Genomic DNA, 20,226 nt, shown 5'->3' with positions numbered 1-20,226 from the left:
AATGACAGGGATAAGCAGCAACAAGACAGAAGTGTCAGCACCAACACCAGCTCCTTGAGGCCCCACTCGGTCCCACTGTTCAAAAAAACCTCTATCACCCCAGCTGGCACACACTCCATCCATGCCTGAGACATATTCACATTTTGGGGCCCTTCACGAGTTCAACATGGAACTGAAAGGCAGGCAAATTTAATCTCTATATGAAATCCTCACTAAAAGTATATATAAATGGTCATAAAATACATATGCTCTGTTCCCAAGAATTAGATATCTTTCCTGTCTCAGGCTCGAACCACAGCAGCAAGTTCAATGAGCCATGGGTTCTGGGATTCTCCCCAAGTGCTACAGAGCTATTTCTGTATGCTAATGAAAACTCATGCTGAAGGTCAGCAAAAAGATTGGGAAAACAGCAGATTTTGGTTCCAGTGATTTCATATGAAATCTAAAATTACCAATCTCCTCTATTTAGTTATCTTAGAATACATGAAATCATTTTCTCTATGAGGCAAATAATCTATTGTCTTTTCTTCCTCAGTCAGAGAAGCCCAATGTAGCTAAGCACACAGCCAGGGTACATGACAAGATTCTCTTATTTTTTGGTACCGGGGATCGAACTTGGGACCTTGCGCTTTCGAGGCAGGCTGTGGAACCACTGAGCTAAATCCCTGGCCCATCAAGGTTCTGCTCAAGGGGGTGTAAGTAGGAAAACTACTTGCACCTTCCAGGAATTGTCCTCCAGAGAAGGAGCCTTCATGCTATCCCAGGTGCTCCACCTCCCCCGTGACAGGTAGAAAAGTCTTCTCAAGAACAGCAGAGCACCAGTACAAAAGAGAACCTGTGTCTCAGAAGAAAGTAATGTGGAGCCAGAGTGACTCCATTTTGGAGCTGTCTCCTTTGTTCTCTCAGAGTGACTCCATTTTGGAGCTGTCTCCTTTGTTCTCTCAAATTTGTGCTTATCCACTCAAAATTCCTAAGTTTATTACCCAGCCATCTGTGTGCTCAGGAAGGACATTCCGGACACACTACCTATAAGGTAAACAGTTAATGGCTAACTGCCCACAAAAGATAGATGTGACCATTAGTCAGTGGACCTGCTAACCATCAGCTTATGACAGTCGACCCCTAACCTTTGCCCCCTTCTCCCTTGCAAAAATCTATACGTAACCCCCTTAACCCCCCCCCCGAGCCTAACCAATCAAAACCCTACACTTCATATGTATTTAGCATTAACCAATCACCTGGCTACTAACAACCAAAGCTTGATGTATACTCAATAAAAACCCTGCTAGTTTCGAGGCTCGGGGCTCTCAATCTCGATCCGCTGCGTCGGTGACAATTGAGAGTCCCTGCTTAAGCTTGAATAAACGACCCTCGTGTGCTTACATCGGAAACGGTCTCCTGGTGGTCTTTGGGACATCGCGATCTGGGCACAACATTTGGGGGCTCGTCCGGGATCCCAAGACCTTCAGGACTCCCGTACCGGAGGGTCAACGCCGGCTGGTGAGTGTTTTCTTTGTGCTTGTAAAGTCTGGGCCTATTTTCTGGGAAGGTCGGCAGACGGTCTAGGCGGACGCGCTGCAAGGGCCGCCGACCCGGAATCCTGGAAGACGTTCCGGATTCCACTGGTGGGGACGGAGTGCCCCAAGAGTACGGGTCAGTGAGACTCCTGGAGGGACGGTGCGGGTCGCTCCCGCGGCACGGCAGGAGGCCGTCGTCCCATTTGCATTGCCTCCGATCGCGCGGAGGACGGTTTTGTCTCACCTTGTGCTTCTCTGTTGCGTTTGTGTGTCTGTTTGTGCTGACTTGGACCGAGACGATGGGACAGACTGTGACTACCCCTCTTTCCCTTGTAACAGACCATTTCAAAGAAGTTAGGGAGAGCGCTCATAACTTAAGTTTAGAAATTAAGAAGACTAAGTTCATCACCCTCTGTAACTCAGAGTGGCCCTCCCTCGGGATAGGATGGCCCCCCGAGGGAACTTTTGATTTGCAGATAATTCGCAGAGTTCGTAAAGCCATCCTCCCCCCCGATCAGATACCCTACATCGCCGTTTGGGAATTTCTGGTTTCTAACCCGCCCCCATGGGTTAAGCTCTTTTTGCCTTCACAGCAACAGCAACCGGAGTTAATCCTGACGGCCAAAGAAAAGGCTCCTAAAAAGCGCGCGGATGAAAAACAAACCGAAACCAAGCCAACCGCGCCACTTTACCCTGTCCTCCAGGGAGGGACCGAGGAAGATCTTATATTTCCTCCCCCCTATTCCCTCCCCTTTCTTCCGCCACAGCAGGCTGGAGGAGGTGACCCAGTCCCAGCCGGGGCTGGGGAGCCCGCCCCGGGCGCCGCCGACAACCGTGATGGTCCCGCCCAAAATACTCGTCACCGGCGCGCCGCCTCGCCGGCGGGACCGGCAGATTCAACTGTCTGCCCGCTGCGAGCAATAGGGCCCCCTGATGAACATGGAAACCAGCCTCATCATTACTGGCCCTTTGCTACCAGTGATCTTTATAATTGGCGCCGACAACATGCCAATTTCTCTGATAACCCTAGAGATTTGATTAACCTGTTAGAAACTGTTTTGTTTACCCATCAGCCCACTTGGGATGACTGTCAACAGCTTCTGCAGGTTCTGTTCACCACTGAGGAACGAGAGAGAATCCAGAATGAGGCCAGAAAATTGGTTCCTGGTGACAGTGGTCAGCCCACCACCAATGCAGACACCATCAACACTTCTTTTCCTCTGTCCCGACCTAACTGGGACTTCAATACGGCAGAAGGTAAGGAGAGACTTCGAGTCTATCGCCAGACTTTATTAAGAGGTCTCAGAGCAGCGGCGAGGAAGCCCACCAATTTGGCTAAGGTAAGAGATGTACAACAAAAGTTAGATGAAAGCCCTGCTGCTTTCCTAGAAAGAATTCAGGAAGCTTTTCGTAGGTACACTCCTATGGACCCAGAAGCAGTTGAGACAAAGGCAGCTGTAATAATACATTTTGTCAACCAGGCGGCACCAGACATTAAGAGAAAGTTACAGAAAGTAGATAGGTTAGGAGAAAAGAGTATTCAGGACTTAGTGGCAGTGGCAGAGAAAGTGTATAACAATAGAGAAACCGCAGAAGAGAAACGAGAAAAAGCTGATGACCGCCAGACCCGAAACTTAGCTCGGATCCTTCTGGCTGCCACTGCGGGAGAGCAGAAAGAATGTGAACGTAGACTAAAACAGATTGTGATGGAAGGAGAAAACAAAGAGAGACGCAGAGAGCGCCCCCAGTTGGGGAAAAATCAATGTGCTTATTGCAAAGAATACGGACACTGGGCCAGGGACTGTCCTAAAAAGAAACAGCGAGAAGGACGCCCCAAGACCCCTATTCTGGCTGCGGATAAATCAAATGATTAGGGGGGACGGGGTTCGGCACCCCTCCCCGAGCCCAGGGTAACCCTAAAAGTGGAGGAGAGACCTATCGAGTTCCTGGTGGATACAGGGGCTCAACATTCAGTCCTACTCAAACCGTGTGGCCATATTTCTGATAAAACCTCCTGGGTTCAGGGAGCTACAGGCATGAAAAAGTATTCATGGACAACCCAAAGAACAGTAGACTTGGGAGTGGGCCAAGTAACCCACTCATTTATGGTTATACCAGACTGCCCCTACCCCTTATTAAGAAGAGACTTACTTACTAAATTAGGGGCTCAAATTCATTTCCAACCCGGGGGCACAAAAGTCCTTAATCAAGAGGGAAGGCCCATTCAGGTACTAACCATAAACCTGGAAGATGAATATCTACTACATCAAAAGAGGGCCCCTCCTGATCCTGATATGGAACAATGGCTCTCCATGTTCCCACAAGCATGGGCGGAAACTGGAGGCATGGGGCTAGCTATACACAGGGCACCGGTGTTTATAGAAATAAAACCTGGAGCAGATCCGGTACGAGTTCGCCAATATCCTATGCCCCTGGAGGCCCAGAAAGAAATAACTCCACACATCAGGAGGTTACTTGCTCAGGGGATTCTCAGACCTTGCCAATCGGCCTGGAACACCCCCTTGTTGCCAGTACGAAAACCTCATTCTAATGACTATCGGCCAGTGCAGGACCTCCGGGAGGTAAACAAGAGGGTTATGGACATCCACCCCACAGTGCCTAATCCATACACCCTATTGAGTTCTCTTCCCCCGAGCCATCGCTGGTACACAGTCTTAGATCTCAAAGATGCTTTTTTTAGCCTTCCACTGGCACCTAAAAGCCAACACATCTTTGCGTTTGAATGGAGTGATCCAGAGCAAGGCATCAACGGACAGCTGACGTGGACCCAATTACCTCAAGGATTCAAAAACTCTCCCACCATCTTCGACGAGGCCCTACATGAAGACCTGGGTGAGTTTCGCCTCCAGAACCCCCAACTAACTCTGTTACAATATGTAGATGACCTTCTTGTGACAGCTGAGACACAGGAAGACTGCTTAAATGGAACCAAGAGACTCTTGATGGTCATAGGAGAGCTGGGGTATCGGGTGTCCGCTAAAAAGGCCCAGATCTGCAAACCCGAGGTAAGCTACCTGGGGTACGTGCTTAGAGAAGGGCAGAGATGGCTGTCGGATGCTAGAAAAGAGACAGTTCTTAAGATACCCACACCAGATTCCCCTCGAAAAGTCAGAGAATTCTTGGGATCGGCGGGCTTCTGCCGCCTATGGATACCAGGGTTCGCAGAGCTCACAAAGCCCCTCTACGAGGCAACTAGAGACAGTCAGGCTTTTCAATGGACAGAAAAGCTACAAAAATCTTTCGATCAAATTAAAACAGCCTTGCTGACGGCACCAGCCTTGGGCTTGCCTGATATTACTAAGCCATTCCACCTTTACATTGATGAAAACAAAGGAGTCGCTAAGGGCGTCCTGACCCAGTATCTAGGGCCATGGCGCCGCCCAGTGGCGTACTTATCAAAAAAACTTGATCCAGTTGCGTCAGGATGGCCCCCGTGCCTAAGAATGATTGCAGCAGTAGCTCTAATGGTCAAAGACGCTGACAAATTGACATTAGGCCAAGAACTATGCGTGACCACCCCTCACGCCATTGAGGGAGTCCTAAAACAGCCTCCAGATCGATGGCTCAGTAATGCTCGCCTGACCCACTACCAGAGCTTACTCCTAAATCCAACCCGAGTTGTCTTTCAGGCCCCGGCTGCTTTAAACCCAGCCACACTGTTACCAGACCTGAACTTAGAGGCTCCGCTTCACGACTGCACAGATATCCTGGCCCAGGTACACGGAATTCGAGCAGATCTGAGTGACCAACCATGGCCAGACGCAGGCAACACCTGGTACACTGATGGAAGCAGCTTTGTTCGTGAGGGCCACAGGTATGCTGGGACAGCTGTGGTGACAGAAACTGAGGTCATTTGGGCAAAACCATTGCCCACCGGGACCTCAGCACAACGGGCAGAACTCGTAGCCCTGACCAAGGCATTGACTTTAGGACGGGGCCTAAAGTTAAATGTATACACAGATAGCCGGTATGCCTTTGCCACTGCGCACGTCCATGGGGCTATCTACAAAGAAAGGGGACTCTTGACAGCTGAAGGAAAGACTATTAAAAACAAAGAAGAGATCCTTGCCCTCTTAACAGCCCTCTGGCTACCGAAAAAATTAGCCATTATCCATTGCCCAGGACACCAGAAGGGCGACACTCCAATTGCCAGAGGAAATAATCTAGCTGACCAGACGGCCCGAAAAATAGCTTTAAAGGTTGATCTGACACTGGCCACTCAGCTGCCCGATCCGGGAAGTGCAGCCCTCCCAGAAAAGCCCCAGTACACTGAAAAGGACTTAAATTGGATAAAACAATTACCTACGCCCCAGTGCCTCAACGGGTGGTGGAAATCTTCTGATTGTAAAGTCATCCTGCCTAAGACACTGGGAGAACAAGTTCTCTCCAAGATACACCAGACCACCCACATGGACACTCGGAAAATGCAAGATCTCCTGAGACATGCTGAAATTAAGATCCGTGATGCTAATTCTACAATTAAACATATTGTTGCTACCTGCAAAGCCTGTCAATTGACAAATGCCACCCACAATAGGGCCAACCCAGGAAATAGGCTGAGGGGAAACCGACCTGAAGCCTATTGGGAATTGGACTTCACCGAGGTAAAACCTGGAAAGTACGGTTATAAATACTTGTTAGTTTTCGTAGATACTTTTTCAGGATGGATAGAAGCGTTTCCTACCAAACATGAGACAGCGCAGAGTGTGACTAAAAAGCTGCTAGAAGACATCCTGCCAAGGTACGGTTTTCCAGTAATGCTAGGATCAGATAATGGACCCGCCTTCATTTCCAAGGTGAGTCAAACCCTAGCACAGGTGTTGGGGACAGATTGAAAATTACATTGTGCATACAGACCCCAAAGCTCAGGACAGGTAGAAAGGATAAATAAAACCTTAAAAGAGACCTTAACTAAATTAACCTTAGAGACTGGCGGTGACTGGGTGACTCTCCTTCCCTTCGCCCTTTATAGGGTGCGCAATTCACCCTATAAAATGGGGTTGACCCCCTTTGAAATCATGTTTGAAATTCCCCCTCCCATTATCCCCAACCTTCACTCAAATGTACTTGTTGAATTTGATGACCAAAAGTTGTTACTTTCTTTAAAAAGCCTCCAAAGTGTACACGAAGACATCTGGCCTAAGTTAGAAGCCTTATACCAGACCGGACCACCTCCTGAGCCCCATCACTACCGACCTGGAGACTGGGTCTTCGTTCGGAGACACCGGCAGAAAGACCTTGAGCCCCGTTGGAAAGGACCCTACGTCACAGTCCTGACCACGCCCACTGCTCTCAAGGTCGACGGGATTGCTTCGTGGGTACACTACACCCACGTTCGCCCTGCAGATCCTCACACTGTCCTAAAAGACTTCGTTCCATCATGGCAGGTGTCCAGAGACCAAGACAGTCCCCTCAAACTCAAGCTACGTCGTCGACGATCGTGATTATGGTAACTGTACTTTTGACACCGACACTAGGAGGACAAAACCCATATGCTCCCTTAAATTTAACCTGGATGATCATTAGTACGTCTACGGGCAACATTGTTAATAGTTCATCCGAAGTGGCTCCACCACTTACCTGGTGGCCAGACCTAGACTTTGACCTGTGTTCGCTCGCCACAGGGACTTGGAACACTAGAAACTAGAAAATCGGGCCTAGAGGAGAGCCAATATATAAAAAAGGCATAGGCCAATGTAATACTAATAGAACATCCCTGCCCATGGCTCCAGTACCCATGGCCCCTCCTAGACTTGACCCTGGGTGTAGCCATTCTCTTGATAGAAACATCCTACAAAGCACCCCCTTTTATGTTTGTCCGGGAGAAAGGCGCACACAGTCTCAGATAAACAAGTGCGGGGGACCTGACCAGTTCTATTGTGCCAAATGGGGATGTGAGTCCACGGGCACCGTCTCCTGGGCCCCGCCTGTCAAGGACGATTTTATTTCTTTAAAAAGAGTCCCTGGGCCCCCTGGCCTGCAGACAAATCAAAAGGGTGGTAATTTCTTAGTTCTTAGTGGCCCCTGTACCGGGTTCCTCTGTAACCCGGTCAGACTTTCATTCACGGATTCAGGTAAAAGGTACACTAAATGGGAAACAGGCCAGACTTGGGGACTCCGTCTATATCAAGATGGTTATGATACCGGGTTGTTATTCACTATAAAACTGAAGGCAGAGCCGCTCACCATAGGGTCTCCCCAATTAATAGGGCCAAACTTGGCGCTAGCTCCAATAGCCCCTTTCAGACCTATTAAGCCCCCTCCCCCAAAAAGCTCGCCTATGTCACCAAAACCAAACGCCTCCGTACGGCCATCAGACTTAACCTCCGCTTCCACATCCCCGCCCTTGATTCAAATGATCACCCAGATTGATAAAGTCGATCATAACCGGGACCAGGACCCCCTTTGGGAACTGATGGTTCACACCTTTAAAGCCCTAAATGCATCTAGGCCAGACCTCACTCAGTCCTGCTGGCTATGTTATGATACTAAGCCCCCATACTATGAAGCAGTAGCTTATCTAGACAATTTCACTAAGTCAGACAGCCCGACTCAATGTAGATGGCAACAAAAAGGGACAGCTAGGCTGACCCTACAATCAGTAACTGGGCAAGGAACTTGTGTCGGCAGTGTCCCGGCCTCCCACCAACACCTTTGTAACAAAACCGTCCTTAGACCTAGGCCTAAATATCTCATTCCCCCTTATGATGGATGGTGGGCCTGTTCCTCTGGACTTACCCCATGTGTACATGGGCTAGTGTTAAAACAAACAAGAGATTTCTGTGTACTTGTACAATTAGTCCCCCGGTTGTTATATCACTCAGAAAAAGACATCCCCAGCCGCCTGGCTGAAACCCAGGTCAGAGTTAAGCGAGAACCTGTAACGGCCATTACTTTGACCGTTCTCTTAAGATTAGGACTAGCTGGGACAGGAACGGGAGTTTCATCGCTACTAATACACAATAAATATTATAATGACTTGAGGACAGCCATAGATATAGATATTAAAAGGCTAAAAAGCTCCATCTCCCACCTCCAAGAGTCTTTAACTTCACTAGCAGAGGTAGTCCTCCAAAACCGAAGGGGGCTGGACTTAATTTTCCTTCAACAAGGAGGACTCTGTGTTGCACTAGGTGAAGAATGCTGTTTCTATATAGATCATTCAGGAGTAGTCAAAGAATCCATGGCTAAAGTTAGAAAAGACATCGCCAAACGTAAACAAGAAAGAGAACAATCTCAAACCTGGTTCGAATCTTGGTTTAATTCTTCCCCTTGGCTCACTACCCTAATTTCTACCCTGTTGGGCCCCTTGCTTATCGTGTTGCTACTATTAACCTTTGGACCTTGCATACTTAATAGACTAGTTTCGTTCATTAAAAAGCGAATTAACGCTGTTCAGTTAATGGTACTCAGGTCCCAATACCAGCCAATACCTATTGATTTGACAGAATTAACCCCCAGAGGCCCATGATTGGCCCTCTACAGCACCCTGAGAAGGGGGGAATGTGGAGCCAGAGTGACTCCATTTTGGAGCTGTCTCCTTTGTTCTCTCAGAGTGACTCCATTTTGGAGCTGTCTCCTTTGTTCTCTCAAATTTGTGCTTATCCACTCAAAATTCCTAAGTTTATTACCCAGCCATCTGTGTGCTCAGGAAGGACATTCCGGACACACTACCTATAAGGTAAACAGTTAATGGCTAACTGCCCACAAAAGATAGATGTGACCATTAGTCAGTGGACCTGCTAACCATCAGCTTATGACAGTCGACCCCTAACCTTTGCCCCCTTCTCCCTTGCAAAAATCTATACGTAACCCCCTTAACCCCCCCCCCGAGCCTAACCAATCAAAACCCTACACTTCATATGTATTTAGCATTAACCAATCACCTGGCTACTAACAACCAAAGCTTGATGTATACTCAATAAAAACCCTGCTAGTTTCGAGGCTCGGGGCTCTCAATCTCGATCCGCTGCGTCGGTGACAATTGAGAGTCCCTGCTTAAGCTTGAATAAACGACCCTCGTGTGCTTACATCGGAAACGGTCTCCTGGTGGTCTTTGGGACATCGCGATCTGGGCACAACAGTAACTTACCAGAAGTCTACGAATTTACCCATCCTATGTTTAGGTGAACAGAAATATCTTCTTTTTTTTTAAAGCTACCTCTGTTGAGATACCTGCAAAGCAGTAGCAACCCACAGAAACATTTCAGAAGGGGACACCCTGAATTTAAACTGCCACTGTGATAATTCTTCAAACAGAATCTCTGAGAACCCCATCAAGTCCTTGCAGGCACAGCACTTTGGCTTGAACTTTATTCTACAGGGTGTAAGCAAAGTACCAGGACCTAAAGAGAACTTCTGCCAGAAGGCCTCACCAGGCCACCCACAGGCTCGCCTTTCAACAAAGGGAGTGGCAGGAGGTCTAGCAAGTCTGACTTGAAACGAAGCTCCCCCACTGGCAATCTGTCGCTGGAGGTGAATGTCTTGGAACCTACTTGTCATAGATTCCCATACAGGCAACTCCCTATGTGACAGATGCCAACTGAGGGAGTGCTGGGTAACGCACGGGGCCTCCCCAGCAGCGGCCATGTTGGCTACCAGACACACCTCTCTAGGACCTCAACATTGACAATGCAAACACTAAGAAGCCTGGGAGTATATTGGCGAGGACCTCCATGTCTAATAAAGACAGGGATCAAAACAACTCCTTTGCAGGCTGTCAGGGAGAAGGTTTTGGTCCCAAATGAAAACAAGCAAATAAATGAGCTGAGAAGTCAGCTTATAGTACATTAAAAAAAAAAAAAATCAGGCTATAAACTGGTTGCCAAGACACTTGTGGGAGTTTTTATGAGAAAGATTTTCATGATTATTCTCAAGGTGTTTGGGGAAACAAAAAAATCACAAAACAAAATACACCATCAACTACATAAAAACTCTTCTTTCTTTTCACCACTTCTAAGTAGTCAAAGGTTTTAAAAGGATTAAATTGGAAAGTGCTGACACACACACAATTACCATGTAATACACATGACTATGTAAATACTGAATAAATGGTGTTAAATTTTTAAATCCTACAGAAAAAGTTGCCTGTTTGATCTCTTGTCTATGTTTCTATTTATAAACAGGTAAGCCTATTCATATGTAGATTCATATACACACATACACATGAGGCAACCATGCAGAGTCTGCCCTACAGACCAACCCAGGGATTGAACCAACCTCAGATGGTAAATATTCCAAATACAGACTTTCATTTGTACTGAGCATGTGTAGGTGTTTTTCTTCATCATTAATCCCTGAACAATACCACATAACTATTTACATAGCATTCATATTATATTGGGTATTAAAAGTAACCTAGAGATGATTTAAATAACTTGGTAACTAAAAAGTAACTCTAGAGTTTACAACTGCATCAGAAAAAAGCATGAAAAGAGAGACTCACACACTCACAAATACTCTCAGTGACCAGCTGACTGGTTAGTTCAATCTGTTTAATAAACACTGTATTTAAGGTTGCTATAGCAGCTATTCCCAACTGCCGAGCCCTTGTAAACTGCAAGAGTCAGCACTGCCCCCCAAGACAATAATGACTCAAAATGAGCAAAGAGATGTAGAAAAAAGGCTGGCAGAAGAACTGCTCAAGAGTTTCTCAATGATCTCTGTCCATACAATGCCGCCCTTTGTGTCCCACACCTGATTACTCTATCATTCAGCTCATCTGTGCAAACAAGAACAATGATAACCTTTTTTCAAAGAGTACAGCGGGACCCTTCAGTTAATTGCTGCAAAGCACCCAGCATTACTGGAAGCTCTCCTGCTGAATGGGGCCTCCATTGTAGCTCCAACCCCTCCCCTGGGCCTATTACTCTCACACCTCCTCCTCCTCCCACCACCCCCAATTAAAAGGAGAAAAAAATTCAGAACAAAGTCTAAATTGAAGAATGTTTCAAATCCAAAGGGGAGAGAAAAACTTGGGGTCAAATGACAACGGGAGGAGGAAAAAAAAATAAGTATTCTATAAACCAGGTTGTAAAATCTCCTACCCTGGATGTTCCACTGGAGCTGAAACAGAAAATGGGAACAGACACCCAATAGGGTCGCCTAGCTTGTTCTGTCTCAAATGAAATCCTTCGTGAAAAAGATAAGTTGGCAAGGACACATAAGAGATTCACATTGCTGAAGCAGCTAGCAAGAAAAAGAACAAAGGAAAGGAGAGTTGGGCATATGGAATTAAGCATTCTTCTTTAAAGTCACTGACCAGGGGCTGGGATTGCAGTTCAGTGGTAAAACACTTGCTTAGTATGTGCAAGGCCATGGAATCAATCTCCAGCAAAACTGAAAAAACAAGTGAATAAAATCACGAACCAAAAGAACCAAAGAGTTAGTAACTCTCCCACGCAAATCTTCAGCTGGCCAGATTTTAATAGCTTGCCACCAAGAGGAAAGTACAGACACATCACAGACATCACAACGGGGGAAATTTGAAGGACTAGAGATAAATTAGGGAACAGTAGTGCAGTGGCTTTTACTTGCCTGTCTCAGAGAGGTGAATGCCGCTGGCTTGGAAGAAAATAAGCATATAAGTTTTAGGTAGAAAGTAAAAGTATTTTCTCCAAATTCTACCAAGCCAAAGTAAAAGGAAGGAGCTAGGTGGATGCTAGAGTTAGGGACATCATGAGCCCTCTTAATAAAAAAGCTCCCCTGATCAAGACATTCTGACAAGAAGGTAAATGATTTTTATCCCACTTTTTTTTTTTTGAAAAAAAAAAATAACCTCCAACAAACAGACGTAGATAATGCTATTAACTGAAAACTGTTTTTAAGACTTATTCATCTCTGCACTTTGCATCACTATTACTAAAAAAATAGAGACATAATAGCTCTCCCGAGAGGAGGTGGGCAGGCAGGCCAAGAGCAGAGCTGTAATTAGCAGAACAAATAAGGATGCCAGTTTTAATAACTCCAGAAACTGGTTTAAGACTTCTTTAAAAATGTAAATCTACCCCTAATTATCTGAATGATGACGATAATCTATTTATAAAGAACACAAACGCCTCTGACTGAATTACAGCTCTGAATTCAATGGAGGGTACAGCTGACATGCTAAGACAAGAGGGGCCCAGCCGAGGTTTTCCAAAGCGGTTTCTGGAAACTGAGACTTAACATTTAATTCCGTAGCAAATGTGCTAAGGTGCAGTAGTACATTTTAAGTGGGTGTTGACTTGGAGAGGCTAAAAGCATGTTACTTGAACAGTGATTTTTTTTTTTTCAGCAGGAAGGAACCAAAAGTATACAATGTTGTTCGCAATTCAGCAAGCACATGAAATTACAGATCACAAACATGCAACACAACCATACATACTGTGCTCCAGAAGTCAAAGGAAAATGCCTTCTCTTGAGCAATGTCTGTATTTAGCTGGTGCATTGTGAGAATTCTTGGCCTTCCTCTAACACGTCACGTATTTGTGGCCATGAAACAATGATAAAAATAAAGGAAAAGGAGATCTCTAAAGAGATCTCTGTTTGATATGTGGTGTATGTGTATGTGAGAAAGAATGAGAAAGCTTTTATGCATGAGAGTAAGCTTCCCATTCACCATCTGCATAAGGTTAAAATTTAAAAACTGTAACTGACTTCAAAAGGGAACACTGGCTACAGTAACAAGAGCTATTGACACAGAGTACATTTCCTCCAGGGCTGGAGGTGGAGCTCAGAGGTAGAATACTTGTTTGGGATGCAAAAGGCCCTGGGTTCAATCCCAGGCACAAAAAAAGACAGTGCCTTTTGCATTTGCTTTGCACAATTCAGGTCCCATCAGGAAGTGCATAAGGAATAAATTTCTAAATAGGTTCAAGTGAAAATCTGAATCTACTGTAAAGGAAGGGCACTTCAGAAAACCGCTCACAGCACTTCAGAGACTGCTGTCAAGTCCTGTTCAGATTAAGCATCAACATGAATACTTTTCAAACATCCATTAGCTTCTACTCACCAGGGCATGAAACGATGATACAGAAAAGATTCCAAGGCGGCCCATTGCCACTTTCGTTGGTCGGCTTGCAAAAGCGAGTAGCCTTTTGGGGTTTGGCAGCTCCCCACCCTGGAGACTAGCTAAATAACAGCGGAAACGGAACAGGTCCATCTGGAACTGTTCTAGATTTTGCTCCCAAACAAAGATCTGCAGTAGCAAAAATATGAGAAAAGGTGAGAAAAAGGAGAAAACAAAATGTTAACAACTTTATCCTGGGCAAACCCTACAGCTCTGAATGTTGCAAAGGTACTAATCACAATCCTGAAAAGTACACAAAAGGTACCCTAAGCTTCTTAGCTACAGACATTATTTTCTGCAAAGACCTGTAGGCATATATTCAGTATAAAAGCAGAAAGCATATGCTTGGTTACTCTCCAGTTATAGATGTCATATGGGAGGGAGGGATGAGTCTGTGGCTGAGATCTGGGTAGGGACTCCCAGCACCAGAGAACAGCATGGCTTCCCGAGAGGTAGCTTTTTATAAGAAGACCAACAGAAGAAAAGTGAGAAGAACTAAAAGCAGACAGGCCAAGAACTTTAGAGAAGAGATGAGGGCCATGACACCAGATGGCTAGACGTGGAAAACAAAGGATGCTAAGACCCAGACACTAGAGTAGAGCTCCAAACCCAGTTTGCATCCATGACATTCCCTTATTAGAAGGAAAATCACACCCACCTACTGATGGGATGATTAAGTAAGATAATGCAAAAATGAATACAGGGTCTGGGACATAGTGAAGCCCCCACAGCTTTAAAAATGATACAGTTAATGACTAATGCTCGAACTCTACCTTTTAACCTTGACTTAAAGTACAGCATCAGCATACACTCATAACAGCCAAAAGGTGGAAAGAGCTCAAATGCCCAACAGCAGGAAGATGGACAAACACATTGTGCTGTGTATGCACAATGGAATAATACCAGCCCCAAAACAGGCATGAAGTACTTACTAATATATGCTGCAGTGTAGAACAACCTCCAAAGCATTATGCTAGGTGAAAGGAGCCAGACATCAAAGGGCACATATTATGCAATTCTATCCATGGGAAACAACTCAAATAGGCAAATCTGTAAAGACAGAATGCCAGGGGCCAGGAAGCAAATGCTTGACAGGTGTGGGGTTTCTTTTGGGGGTGGATGAAAATGTTTTGGAACTAGAAAGAGGCGGGGGTTGTACAGCATTGTGAATGTACTGATTCCCACTGAGTTCACTTTAAAATAGTTTTAAGTTGTATGAATTTTGACTAAAACAATACAGCATACAGTCACAGAACAGAGAGAGAGGGAGGGGGTCAAAGGTCATAAGCTGGCCCATGTCATCAGCTGTTCAATTATTTAAACATCACTTATTTACAAAATTACTTCCTACGCATTAGGACAGTTTCAAAGCACTATCAGGCAACTTTAAAATAAGTGAATGCTAGCGAAAATACCCTATCGCGTCTATACCGAACACGTACAGACTTTCTTCTCATTATTCTCTAAACAGTACAGTATAACAATTTTCTACATAATATTTACATTGTATGAGACATCAAAAGTAACATGGAGATTTTGAGTACATGGGAGAGTGTGTGGAGGTTATGTGTAAACACTGCATCATTTTATGTGAGACCTGAGCATCCTTTGATTTGGTATCCATGGGGGTCTTGGAACCAATCCCACATGGAAAGTCAGGGCTGGCTGCATGCATTTTAAAAACCACACTTCCTCTTTTCTCAATGTTTTAACATTTTCTGGAGTCACCAGCAAATCCCCCCAGTGCTGAGTTCAGGTCAACTGCACGCTCCAGGCATAAATGTCATGCGGGAGGATGCGAGGGGTCTGTGGCTGAGAGCTAGACAGCCACATCTGGGGAAGGAACCTGCGGATTTCCTAATTACACAGATCCCCAGAATAGCTAGCATCCCATTGGTGGTAGCGGGAAGGCTCCTATTAGACTTCTGTCTTCCATTCAATGTTATCTTGTTCCCTTTAGCACCTAACAATCAACTGTGCACAAAGGGTGAAGAAAAGTGACAGTCACAATAAAGAACTGAGCAGGCTGGATGACAGGCTGACGGGGAGATAACAGATGACATGTCTCGACACCAAGGCAGCAAAAAAAAAAAAAATATGTAAAGACCTAACAAGTTGGCTGAGGTCTAAACACAGAAGAGAGATTACCTGATCTAATATAGTTTTCTTCTTCTTTGAGTCGGTGACAGAAGACAGCTGCATTTCGCCCATTTTCTTCATCTTCTCGTCCATGTCGATCTTCTGTTCCAGTTTTTTGATCTCTGACTTCAGGAGTCGGAGTGTGTCCTCTTTGTGGTGGTGTCTGGCGACGGCGGCGGCACAGGCAGAATGGATGGCGGTGATCCAATTCTCCAATTCAGTCTGGCTGGTGGTCTGCACAAGGGAGGCATGAGAAGGAACAGCTGAACCTTAGAAATGAGCAGTACCTTTCCAGAGAAGCAGCACATCTGAGAAAGGCATCAGGGAGACACTCCTGGGTAAGGCTAACCTGACCTCCTCCTCTGGGGCAGCAGTAAGACTGTTAGTCTCAGGTCAGATCCCTGCCTCCTTTCACCCAGTGTGCTTCACATCACTCACTTATGCACCTGATACTTCTACACGGACAGCTTGGTTTCCAGCCAAGATGGCTATGGTGAGGTAAAATTCAGTTCCCAAGGAGGCATGGTCAATTACATGGTGTGGTTGAGGACTGAGGGGCAGTACTGCCCAATGAACCCTGTAACTCCTATCTAAACGTCCTATCCCAGTGTTAAGCAACAATAACAAAACTAGGGATGGGGGCGAAGCTCAGGGCAACAGTGGTGATATTGTCTTCGGGGACCCCATGGGAACATCCATGAATAGCAGCCACCCAGCTGTGCTTCCTGTGCTAGGAATGCATGGTCCGTTAGAATGGCACACAGATGATATCGGGTGACAACCACCAACACACATGTGACCTCTAAGTGGAACTGGTACAAGTTCAAGAGCCTCTAAAATGCAAAAATCCGAGCTCATGTGCAGTAACTTGTTATTAATGAATCTTGAGAACTCAGTCAATGAGTGGAGACACTAGACTTTTACAGGTGTTCTCCTAAGTCCAGAGAAGTTTAATAAATGCTCGGGAGTTAGCCCACTTAACCAAATGGTCTATTCAGCCAAGACAGTACCTAAGTAATTACTCACATCATTTTTCATACACAAAAACAGATTTCTTTTTCTTTTATATATTGTCTCAGTTTTCTAACTCATTGGAATGATGGTTTCCAAACAAAATTCTACTAATATGGCCCCACCAACACATTTCTCCATGCTGGCTAGAAACTAAAGTTTTAGTTTAGCTACCTGTGTTAATCTCGGGAGTTTTGTTTCCACCAAAGACACAGCATCAAAAATTAAAAATGGTGTCTGCCAACAAAGATACCTCACATTGGACAAACCTAAATAATCCAGTAGTTGTTACTTTTATAAAAAGGGTGCTGGCCAGTGTATAAAGAAAATTTCGATCATCTAGACATTCTCATAAAGAGACAGCAGAAGAATCAGCTGACAAAGCAAACAGAATCATGCTCTGAGGACACACGGGAAGAGGAGAGGAGATAAAGAGATTGGTAGCCACAGTTGAACACTTGGAGGTTGAGGAATTTAGGGGAGAAAGGGCAACACATGTCTATATAGGAGACCCCTCATTCATTCTTGAATTTGTTCAAATTTTAAAAATATTTACTCCTCTTTGAAGGTCATTATCTTAAACAGTTTTCCCTATGTGTGGCTCTGAAGTTACACAAGAAAAACAGGTTCAAGATCTTCCCACATAATGTGAAACCACCAAGCTACTCCTGGTCCAGGACAACATACAATGTTTGATCTTTGGGTCTCTCGGCGCTTCTGCATGAGCAAGTATTTTGTTAGGTGGGGTTATTTTTCCCTGCCTTCTAAACATCATTATTAGGGAGAGAACCAGCTCAAATGGAAAAACAATCTAATAAGGATTATTTTCTAAAAACAGAAAAAAAAAAATTCAAAACTTTCAGTGTTGGCAATGTTTGGAGTGACCAAAACTCAGGCACTGTTGGTTGCTGACTGTAAACAGGTTAACTGCTTTGGAAAAGTGCTGGGCACAGATTACTAAAGTTGAATATATGCCTGCTTGCAACCCAGCAAATGAACTCAAGTTACAAACCCAACAAACATGCATTCGTATGCTTGTCAGAATTAGGGTAACTGAATGTCCATATTATCATAATTTGTAATAGGTAAAACTGGGAATTTGATAGATGCCCAGCATTAAGAGAATGGTTGAATATGTGGTAGAAGCACCCAATACAATACATTCCTGCCATGAGAAGGGAGGATCTGTAACTGCATAGTACAACTCAGATAAATCTTACACACATAAAGTGGTGGAAAGGACCCTGGCATTCAAGAGTAGATACGAGGAGTGATCAAACAATACAGTGAATATTCAAATTAAAAATTTAAAAAATGTGGCCAGGGATTTAGTTCAGCGGCACCACGCCTGCCTCACAAGCACAAGGTTCTGAGTTCGATCCCCAATACCAAAAACACCCCCCAAAAATTTAAAAACTGTTACCATGAAACACGTTACCATGAATCCCTCTCAAAATTACTCCCCCTGTCTTCAAACACACTTATCCTATCAATCTTGACACTTTCTCTAGCAGTTCCGGGAAGCCGCTTTTGTGAGTCTTTCCTCAGCTGTCTCAATGTCCTGAATTGATTTTAAACATTTATACCAATTTTAAAACATTGCAGTATGCCCTTATCCGCCTTATTCACAAGATCTGGCGCTGTGTGACTTCTTCCTCAAAGTCAAAATGACCACGAAAGGTAAACATTTAAAATCTATTCAAGACATCAAGGCAGCCAGGACAATTTGACTAAAGACACCCATGAAAGAGGACTTCCAGAAGTGCTTCAGGAAGTGGCAAGGATGATGGGAGAAGTGAGCTCCAAGAGGGGGGAGGATTCTGAGGGGGATTAATGGCAATGAATCTTTCACTGTAGTAAGTTTTTTTTTAAAAAAATGTAAATATTCATCATATTTTTTACTGTATCCTGCACTATATGTTTCTATTTATATAAAATACAAACACAGGCAGAAACAAATCCACACTGTCCGAAGTCAGGAGAACAGTTCTTTAGTGGGAATGGTGCTGGGGGAGAATAGAAAGAAGCAAAGTGGGTTTGTTGCATCTTTATCTGGGAGCTGGTTACAGGAGACCTGCCTATGTTCAGTTTACCAAATACCATCAACATGCCCACTTCTCTGTGTGTATCTTATACTTTAATAGAAAGTTTCCTCAAAAAATCCTTCCATAATATATTACCCTAATATTCAAGTATAATTTTTCTATAGTTATCCTAAAAATATTATACATCATATTCTATTTTTCATTAAAAATTTCCCCTACAGGACTACAAACATGGTTTAAGATAAAACGCATTTCTTTTGGCATCATTCCTTTGTCCTCTACAGTGCCTGGCAACACTTGATAAAGAGCTGATTCCTTAACCCAACTTTTGCTTTTGCTTTGTAGGAAGAGCTCAGGGGAAATGAGGAGTTTTAAGACTTGAGAGCTGGTGCTTTACCCAGTGTAAAAGGACAATGTGAGGCATCCAGGTGTAACTATTGCGGAACCAGCCTGTGTCATGTGGACGGGGCATGTGTCTCCTGCACCCACACCTGGCTCTCCACACTGGGCAGCCTTGTCCAGTCTATTTCCCCAAAGTCAGCCTTCCCATCTCTGCCCTGTTACACCCCTCCGCCCCCATCCTCCATCCCTAACTTACGGAATAAGGAAATGCTTACAACCTTGAAGTCACATCTGAATAACAGATGGAGAGATCTTCAACCCTTGATAGCAAACTCTGCTAAATACATGCTATGAATCTAAATTTTAAATAGAAACATTCACATAGAAGAGGCCCAGGTGACCAATTTACAGATGGCAAAATGAAAGCTTAGAAAAACTAGGATGGACACAGCAATTTACTATAAATACCAGTATCTCTACCAAACCTATATTTTTAAACTGTTTCATTTTATATTTTTCTTTTCTAGTAGGACACACTGATCCTGACCTCTGAGCTCTTCCAGTTGTTCTACATGCCTAGCTATAGGGTCATCCCTGAGACTATTAGGTATTTTGAGCACTCTTCATTTAGGAATATGGAGGGGAGAACCTTTCCAGCCCCCTTTGAAGCAACCATGCTGTGTCACTTGGCTTTGGCCAATGAAAAGTGAGTAGACACAACATGTTATCATTTCATAACAAAATCCTGGCTCGCCCCACACTTGCTTTTGCCTATAGAACTAAAAGTGTGTCACAATGAAGCACTTATCAGCCTGGCTCCCAAGGTGTTTAGGATAGTACAGACCTCAGAGACATAGCAGGAATGAGAAGACACATTAGGCCACTGCGCTTTGAGGATTGTTCATGAAGCACAATCTGACCCATCCTAACTGATATAGCCAAGTAAGAATTCCACCCAAAACAGGTGATGCTTTGAAAATAAGGGAGCCTGTATGATACACTTTTAACTCAGGAAGGGCTGCCATCTAATTTTTCTGTAGAACAGCAGCCTCTTACTTAGTAAGAGAAACCACCTTCCACCTGCTTCCCTTGAGTCTCTCAG

The 20,226-nt window shown here is 44.7% G+C and overlaps 2 protein-coding genes across 11 annotated transcripts in view; one reads left to right on the top strand and one right to left on the bottom strand.

Moving 5' to 3' along the window:
• Tiam1 (TIAM Rac1 associated GEF 1) overlaps positions 1-20,226 on the bottom strand; it is a 384,121-nt gene that overhangs the window by 86,014 nt on the left and 277,881 nt on the right. For 9 of the 10 annotated variants that reach the window (XM_087213203.1, XM_004842270.3, XM_087213200.1 and 6 more), the window contains 2 exons: positions 15,736-15,960; positions 13,531-13,716 (listed from right to left, as the gene is read on the bottom strand). In XM_087213203.1, the coding sequence (XP_087069329.1) occupies positions 13,531-13,716; positions 15,736-15,960 (411 nt within the window). The remainder of the gene's footprint in view (positions 1-13,530; positions 13,717-15,735; positions 15,961-20,226) is intronic. The other variant, XM_021256145.2, reaches the window with a different exon arrangement.
• Positions 839-9,577, top strand: LOC147830339 (uncharacterized). Its single transcript, XM_087213225.1, has 2 exons — positions 839-2,774; positions 6,649-9,577. Exons 1-2 carry the CDS (start codon positions 1,817-1,819, stop codon positions 6,684-6,686), a joined length of 996 nt encoding a protein of 331 aa, XP_087069351.1. The 5' UTR covers positions 839-1,816; the 3' UTR covers positions 6,687-9,577.

The sequence above is a fragment of the Heterocephalus glaber genome, unplaced genomic scaffold (assembly GCF_053883595.1).
Source record: "Heterocephalus glaber isolate CG9 unplaced genomic scaffold, H.glaber_assembly_v1.0 deba00000122, whole genome shotgun sequence".
Lineage (NCBI taxonomy): Eukaryota > Metazoa > Chordata > Mammalia > Rodentia > Bathyergidae > Heterocephalus > Heterocephalus glaber.
The sequence above is the reverse complement of the archived record's forward strand: the minus strand, read 5'-3'. Positions and strand labels throughout refer to the sequence as shown.

Bases quoted from the DNA above. Each gene is read 5' to 3' on its own strand.
- LOC147830339 (XM_087213225.1), top strand. From the start codon at position 1,817: ATGGGACAGACTGTGACTACCCCTCTTTCCCTTGTAACAGACCATTTC. The intron at 2,775-6,648 runs GTAAGGAGAGAC...TTCTTTAAAAAG, and splicing joins GGACTTCAATACGGCAGAAG to CCTCCAAAGTGTACACGAAG.